At 36.8% G+C, this 8,518-nt stretch overlaps 1 protein-coding gene across 1 annotated transcript; it reads right to left on the bottom strand.

Annotated features, from left to right (window-relative positions):
- Nucleotides 1–1,219: 1,219 nt before the first annotated feature.
- On the bottom strand, nt 1,220–4,471 carry LOC113078148 (natural killer cell receptor 2B4-like). Its single transcript, XM_026250467.1, has 3 exons — nt 4,237–4,471; nt 3,942–4,088; nt 1,220–1,584 (listed from the first exon to the last, which is right to left on the bottom strand). Exons 1-3 carry the CDS (start codon nt 4,439–4,441, stop codon nt 1,493–1,495), a joined length of 444 nt encoding a protein of 147 aa, XP_026106252.1. The 5' UTR covers nt 4,442–4,471; the 3' UTR covers nt 1,220–1,492.
- Nucleotides 4,472–8,518: the final 4,047 nt, after the last annotated feature.

Here is an 8,518-nt window from a genome sequence, read left to right as displayed (position 1 = left end):
GTAGGCATTAATCCACAAATTGCTTAAATTATTTGGTTTATAAACGTGTCTTACACTCCCTCTGATGCAAAATAAACCAATAGACTCCTAACTGTACATAGACTGAACTGCTAAAAGAGAGTTGATGATGGGATGTGCACGAGTAGAGCAGCTGGACTGAGTCTCGTCCTGCCGGGAGATTACCTCACAGTATGTTAAGGGGCATAACATTTCCGTCACATGCTTGAGACACTCCGCAAATCACAACACACTGGATAGCGTGCCAATCAGAGTATGCCTTGCTTTTCAGAAAGATAAGCCTTTTATCATGTTTCAGAGGGTTGGGCATAGAGGAGAAACAATAATGTACATTATAAGGAAAATAAGTTTTTTTTTTTTTTTTTTTTTTTTACCTTAAACCACATAATACACTAAATGTTCTTATTAGAAGCATCATATGACCCCTTTAACACTCTCAAAGCACCTAGTGGGTTCGAATGGTATTGCAGGCTATAAACAATTTTAACATTATTAAAAAATAGTGCTGTCAAATCAATTAGCAGTGACAATCGCTTTTAAAGTAAAAGTTTGTGTTTACACAGGCTAATATATGATATAATATAATATGTGATGTTTATATTTATATCAAGTTGCGAATTGTGAGCAAACTAGATTTGGGAATGTTTTTCTTTGAAAATATGTCACAAATCACAGTGGAGCTACTAACATATTTTTTTTTTTGGCAGCTGTTATAGAAACATTTTTACAATAAATATTCTGATTTGACCTTGAGATTAGAGAGTGACAGCCATCTTAAATACACATTTTCCCCACACTTAGAAATTGGACCATACCATGTTATTATAAAAAAAAAATTGTCTCACAGTAGGATTTATACATGAAAACAAGAAAGAAGAGTTAAGTAAATAAATACAATTAAATACAATTAAAAAGAGGATGATGTATCAAAACGTTTGCACAAACTGTTTCATAAATTATTGCTTTTGCACCGGTTATTGCCACACCCAACTCAGCTAAAACTCTATACAAAAGTCCAAAAATACATACTTATAATACACCAGAAACAACAAGAACAGTAAAAACAGTGATGGAAGACACCTTTGAGGGCTCTCCATCATGAGTAATATTGAGTTTTCTTTGGTTGAATTAGAAACTGTTGACCTACTGTCTCTGGAACCATACAGGGAGATAAAACATTATTTGATTTAACTTGGTGATGGAAGAGTTTGACCCGGTTTCTCACAATGCAGTCCAAACATCCACTAAATTGTATCAGCTCTTGGTATTCCAATAACATTACGGTTTTGTCAGGACATACTGTAGACAAGAGACAGAGGTAAATTAATCCAAGCTCAGTGCTTTATTTGCAAGATCGTAAGTGCAGGGTAAGTAAACCGTGATTTCAGGTGCAGATCAAAGCAGGTGAGTACGTCTTTTGCAGATATGTCAATGCCACACAGTCACAGTTCGCTAATACTTGTCTCTTTCACTTTCAGAAATAAAAGCTATAAAGCAAGCTCAGAGAAAACACAGGAGACTCGGGAGATAACTGGATTTCAGGCCACGGGGTAATACTCAGGAAACCTGGGGGCAGTAGAACAATGACACAGACGTTAGTGTTTCAAAGATGAGTAAACCTCATGTCACAGAATCTGCAGTGCATCGGTTGATCAGGAGACAGCATTTTATCGTCCATTCCTGTTGGAGGCTTGACGCTGAACTGGGGCTGTGGTGAGCATTTTATACTGCTCTGTGATGAGGTTGCTGATGGTGAAGAGGTGCGGGTGATTAGTATTCAGGGGAACGTGATTGTTGTGAGACGGATGGGGCTGGGCTTGACTGGTCCCTGACAGGTCTAGACTCTAAACTTTAGAGCGACATTGACATCGTCACAAATTCTCTTATGACATCATTGACACCAGATCCTACAACTCCACTTTCTAATTCATTCTAACTAGTTTTATCTGTCACACCTAATTAAGGAATCATATATATTACCATCCATCAATATTCTAATTTGTCTGGTCTCCACGCTGATGACGCTCATATATATATATCCAAATACTTCCTTGAAATTGCAGCACATATCTAACATTTTAAAACATCAACAAGTAAAATACTGAAACATAACAATACAAACAACAATAAAATCATAAATGGACTGTAACTGTCAATTCTCCCACTTAACAGAGACCACATGGGTCTCGTGATCAATCATAAATCATTTATATATAATTTTATCTATACAGAATTTACTGTGTTAGTGCACAGGAAATTACTGTAAATGAGTACACAGTAGAATACTGTAGATTCATTCAAAGATTGCAGTTATGTAAGAAGTAATGTGAGCGTCACAGTAACCAGCAATGTCTTGTAGAAAATCACAGTAACTTCCAACAACAATGTGCTGTAAAAAAAAAAAAAAAAAGGAAGAAGAAGAAGAAAAAAAATCACTGTAACCGATTTTGCATTCCTGGCAGAAATAAGAAATATTAGTGTCATTGTAACCAAGTATTATCACAGTGCTCAAATTTAAAGTGTGTAATATATAAAATATCTGAAGCAAAAATCTGAAGTCATTATTTTATTTTATGCACAGCATGTGTATACAGTTATGATTTCAATTTTATTCAACATAGCATTTAAAAATTACAACATTCACATATTTAAATTTTCTCACCATATGTGTGTATATACACTCACCTAAAAGATTATTAGGAACACATGTTCAATTTCTCATTAATGCAATTATCTAATCAACCAATCACATGGCAGCTAGGGGTGTGGTCCCTGTCAAGACAATCTCCTGAACTCCAAACTGAATGTCAGAATGGGAAAGAAAGGTGATTTAAGCAATTTTGAGCATGGCATGGTTGTTGGTGCCAGACGGGCCGGTCTGAGTATTTCACAATCTGCTCAGTTACTGGAATTTTCATGCACAACCATTTCTAGGGTTTACAAAGGATGGTGTGAAAAGGGAAAAACATCCAGTATGCATCAGTCCTGTGGGCGAAAATGCCTTGTTGATGCTAGAGGTCAGAGGAGAATGGGCCGACTAATTCAAGCTGATAGAAGAGCAACTTTGACTGAAATAACCACTCGTTACAACCGAGGTATGCAGCAAAGCATTTTGTGAAGCCACAACACGCACAACCTTGAGGCGGATGGGCTACAACAGCAGAAGACCCCACCACTCATCTCCACTACAAATAGGAAAAAGAGGCTACAATTTGCAAGGGCACACCAAAATTAGACAGTTGAAAACTTGAAAAATGTTGCCTGGTCTGATGAGTCTCTGATGATTTCTGTTGAGACATTCAGATGGTAGAGTCAGAATTTGGCGTAAACAGAATGAGAACATGGATCCATCATGCCTTGTTACCACTGTGCAGGCTGCTGGTGGTGGTGTAATGGTGTGGGGGATGTTTTCTTGGCACACTTTGGGCCCTTAGTGCCAATTGGGCATCGTTTAAATGCCACGGCCTACCTGAGCATTATTTCTGACCATGTCCATCCCTTTATGACCACCATGTACCAATCTTCTGATGGCTACTTCCAGCAGGATAATGCACCATGTCACAAAGCTCGAATCATTTCAAATTGGTTTCTTGAACATGACAATGAGTTCACTGTACTAAAATGGCCCCCACAGTCACCAGAACTCAATTCAATAGAGCATCTTTGGGATGTGGTGCATCAACTGCAAGATGCTATCCTATCAATATGGGCTAACATTTCTAAAGAATGCTTTCAGCACCTTGTTGAATCAATGGCACGTAGAATTAAGGCAGTTCTGAAGGCGAAAGGGGGTCAAACACAGTATTAGTATGGTGTTCCTAATAATCCTTTAGGTGAGGATTTATATATATATATATATATAACACAAAAATGCACCCAAAACTATACTGTTTACTGTTGTTTTAAAGTATTGGATCAATCACTCTGGGTCTCATGTCTCTCCTGTTCATCTCTTCTGGATCTGATGTCATAAACCAGCACAATGAACGCAGCCACAGCAGCCAGACCCACCACAGCAGTGACGACCAATCGGATCACAGGTTCAGTGCTTTCACAATAGCGGTCTTCCTCTGAAGGCATAAATTAAGGAATGAAGGAATTAACAATGAAGGAATTTTCAGATTTAGTACACATACAGTAATATCAAATTTAATGTAATATAATGCACCTGACTAAGACTGGTTCTATAAATAAATGATAACATCACTGCTAGCATACCTGAACACAAACGACAGAGATCGGTTATGCAGGCATGTCTGGTCTGGAGGCTAATGGGATTGTTCACTACACAACTGTAGGTGTTATTATCCTGATATTCCAGCTCCAGAGGAAGAGACAGACTGATGCTGAGATCAGACACACTGATGCTGGACAATAAACTGTTTCCTTTGTACCAGGAGAGAGTCACGCGGCTTACATTCATTACTGAACACAGCAGCACACATTTTGGGCTTGAAGAATTTTCTGGTGATGAAGAACACTGTGAAATGACACTGGTAATGACAGGAATACTGGATACTGGATCTGCAGAACATGGGATCACAAAAAGAAAATTGAGTACATTAAGAGTCACATTAGGGATGTTTTATTTGTGATTGTGTTAAAATAATGAGTTAACCGTGGTTTATGACATCAGTCAGTGAGTTTGTTGAATGTAAAATCAGTCAGGGATTGTGTCAGACCACTTAATAACGGCTATCTGTGGTCATGTAAGTACCAACGGGGGTTTCAAAGGAGTAACTTAATATTCCTGGCACCTCCCAAGAACTGCAGTTTAGTACAGCTCTCCATGACCAGAATTTGGTGTTTCAAATAAGTATCCAGTTTTAGCTCAGTAGACACAGGGCAGAGGTGAGGGGCAACGCTTAAAGCTGCAGTAGGTAACTTAAAAATATATTTTTTTAAATATTTGTTAAACCTGTGTTTATGTCCTGACAGTAGAATATGAGACAGATAATCTGTGAAAAAATCAAGCTCCTCTGGCTCCTCCCAGTGGTCCTATTGCCATTTGCAGAAAATACATCGCTCCCGTTAAGAAACAACCAATCAGAGCTGCGGTCCGTAACTGTGTTTGTGTTCAAAATGTAGAAAAATTTATATAATAAGCGAGTACACCATGAATCCATTTTCCAAACCGTGTTTTTAGCTTGTCCTGAATCACTAGGGTGCACCTATAATAAGTGTTTATATTCTGACTATTTTAGATTGCTTCGGGGGTACCGCAGCGGAGTAACCCAGTACCTTTGTGATACTTCATAGACATAAACAGAGAGAAGTAGTTCCGGCTACGATGTTCTTCCGCAAGACGCAAGCAGTTCTGTTAATTAACCATTAGAGCGTCAAAAGTTCGCTACTGCAGCTTTAAATAGTCTCAATAAAGGTGTGCTAATACGTGTAATTTTCAACTTTTTTTACATTTTGATTGGAATGACATCTACGATATTTAATGACGATACTTTTATAAGGTCACTTTTTGATTTGTACATGCACTGGGTATAATGTGCAGAGTGTTAACACATATTATTCATATTGTAATGGTGATGGATACAAACACAAAATATGCTGTTAGTGCAAATTACCGGAACTAATGAGAACATACCTTTTATATGAAAAACTGTTTAATAAAAAATATGAATAACCTATATTGTGAATTGATTCACATTTGGCTGTACAATGTGTTAATATTTCCTTCATATTTATGTTGTAACAAATAAAAGACAAAATATTTAGGCATTTAATGTCAAATACATATACTGTATTTATTAATGCAATATTCAAAATAAATATTTAGAATACTAAGCCTTGGATATGTGAGGTGTGCATTTAAAGACATTTAACTAGTAAAATATAGCAAAAATTTATCAAAAAATGTAAAAAATATGTATAATATAGATTATAAGTGTTATAAAACATGCAAACTTTATTTAACAAATGAGCATCTTAAACTTAGTCACAAAATCTGTTGATTTTCCAGCCCTCTTTATCATGGCTTTCGTGCAGAAAGACCTCAATGCCTTCCCTGAAAACAAAATTCATGATTAATATTAAAAACATGTCCACTTTAACAAATGCAAATGCAAAAAAAAAAAGAAAAATTTTACTCATAAACAATAAATACTATTATTATATCAATAATAATATTACTAAAAATAAATACAGTGACTTAATCCCAAAGCCCTTTTACAAAACCCAATCTGAAAATAAAATATATATAGAAATAAAGTAAGTAAGCAAGTGTATTTATTTTTTTTACTTACTAGAAATAAACTAACCACACAACAAAAATATTACAGATATTAAAGAAATAATATTGGGTTATAGCCTAACACTTTATTGATTAGGCTACTTATATTCATTGATAAGTAGAGCTGAGCATCTTTATGCATTTGATAAACTATATCAAACAACAATATATAACAGCTTTAAGCAAATAAACATTACATTTATAAAGTTGACATCAAGACATTATTTTTCAGTCAATACTCACCGTATTCTTCGTCATGCTTGTTCCACTGACCAGCCAGACAATTGGTGTATCGGAAGTCATGTGGATGGAAAGTTTGACTCCTAACCCTAGGGTTGTGGGTTCGAATCTCGGACCGGAAATACCACGACTTGAGCAAGGCACCGAACCCCAAACTGCTCCCCGGGTGCCGCACAAAAATGGCTGCCCACTGCTCCAGGTGTGTGTTCATGGTTTGTGTGTGTGTGTTCACTGCTGTGTGTGTGCACTTTGGATGGGTTAAATGCAGAGCACAAATTCTGATCATGGGTCACCATACTTTGCTGTATGTCATGTCACTTAAAAATGATTTAAGCAAAGCTTTTCAATACGGTGTACGTTGTGTCCATTTGGTGCTAAAACAATGAATAGCACCATCCTGACTGGTCACTTAAAACATTAATAAAATAAAACCTGCGATCAACAAAAAAAAATAAAAATAAATAAATAAATAAAGGCTCGTCTTGTTAATGCACTCAAGACTAGCCTATAACAAAGCAGGCCTATCAACAGGTTGTTTTAGTTCAGCTTGAAAAGTACAAATGTGTGTCCAATATCAAACATCCTGAAAACTGATAACTATGAGAACAATAATTTTGTGCCATTTTACAATATCATAATTATGTATACACCTACCATAAACAGTAACAGTGAATATCTTGGTATAGCCCTTGCCGTTGATAATGGTACTAAATTTATAGACTCCGGTGTCCGTGGTTCTGGTGTCGGTGATGGTAAGAGATCCATTTCTCTCCAGCTTCAGTCTGTCTTCGAAACGCTCATTTGTATCATATTTAGCATTGCCGTTTGTTGCTCTAGCAATGCGAATGTTGTTAAACCTCCACTCGATCTCATTCGTTAGCTGTATTTCGAAAGTGTTAGAGTTAAGAGTGATAGGATCACCCACCCGTACTGACTGAACTTCATTTGATTGAGCTTGTAAAAAGCCTGCAAAACATGATTAAACGGCTTGAACATTTAAATAATGTAACGCAGTAAAAGGGGTCTACTATATACTGTCATAAAATAGATAACTTACCAACCAGACACAACGAAATAAATGTTCGAATCATACTCGTATAGTCTCAGCTCGTCACTTTACAAGTCCAAGAAAACTCAAATCCATTTAACATGATTTTAAAATAATCAATAGTTTGTATTTGTTTGTTTTTAAGCTGATATAAGCGTCTAACATAGAAAGCCTTCAGAGAGTGCAGATGCGTGCCTGTGGGCGTGAACTAGTGCATCTTATGGTGACGTAAGCATCTGTTAAACCAAGGAAAATGTAGAGAGGCTCTTCTGGTTCAGAGCCGTAGAAAGGCTGAACTCCGTTCACTACAATGATCCAGGGTTCCTTTTTTTTTTTCTTTTTTTTTTACAGCAATGGTGGATCGTGGAGCCTATCAATATTTCATGGAAGTTAGCGCTAATGGCCTTGTTCAAATACCTACACTTGCGGTCTTGGCCACTTGAGAGCGCGTTCGTGCGACAGGAAGTTAGTTCGCAAGACGCCAAAGCGCAGTGCCCTTATACACTAAATCCACACTTTTAGTGTGGAGCAGTATTCAACGCTTAGTGTATCCCATCATGCATCATGTTGTGAACTGAAACTTAACTACTGAACAGAAATTTAGAAAGTGATTTTAAAATGCAAAGTAAAAACAAAGCTTGCATTGCATTACAAGTGTGTCCCATCAGGTATTGAAAGGTTCGACACCCACTTTCATGCTCACTTGAACACTTGGGCAAAATACAGTAAATATGTCATATAAGAAGTCATTTTAAAATACATTTGTGAATTGGGTCACTCTGCCACTAAACTGACCTAATTTGAACTAAGGCTGCAGCAGATTTCGGTTTGACTCGGAAACTGAGCAGCTAGAGTGTTGAATGCATTCAGTGGAAACAAGATGAGAATTTAAGAGGTTAAGGTTAAGAAGCCAAACTCAGACATCCTATTTAAAATTCACAGAACTGTTATGTGCATGTCAAGTCAAG

Source organism: Carassius auratus, unplaced genomic scaffold (assembly GCF_003368295.1).
Source record: "Carassius auratus strain Wakin unplaced genomic scaffold, ASM336829v1 scaf_tig00024428, whole genome shotgun sequence".
Classification (NCBI taxonomy): domain Eukaryota; kingdom Metazoa; phylum Chordata; class Actinopteri; order Cypriniformes; family Cyprinidae; genus Carassius; species Carassius auratus.
The sequence above is the reverse complement of the archived record's forward strand: the minus strand, read 5'-3'. Positions and strand labels throughout refer to the sequence as shown.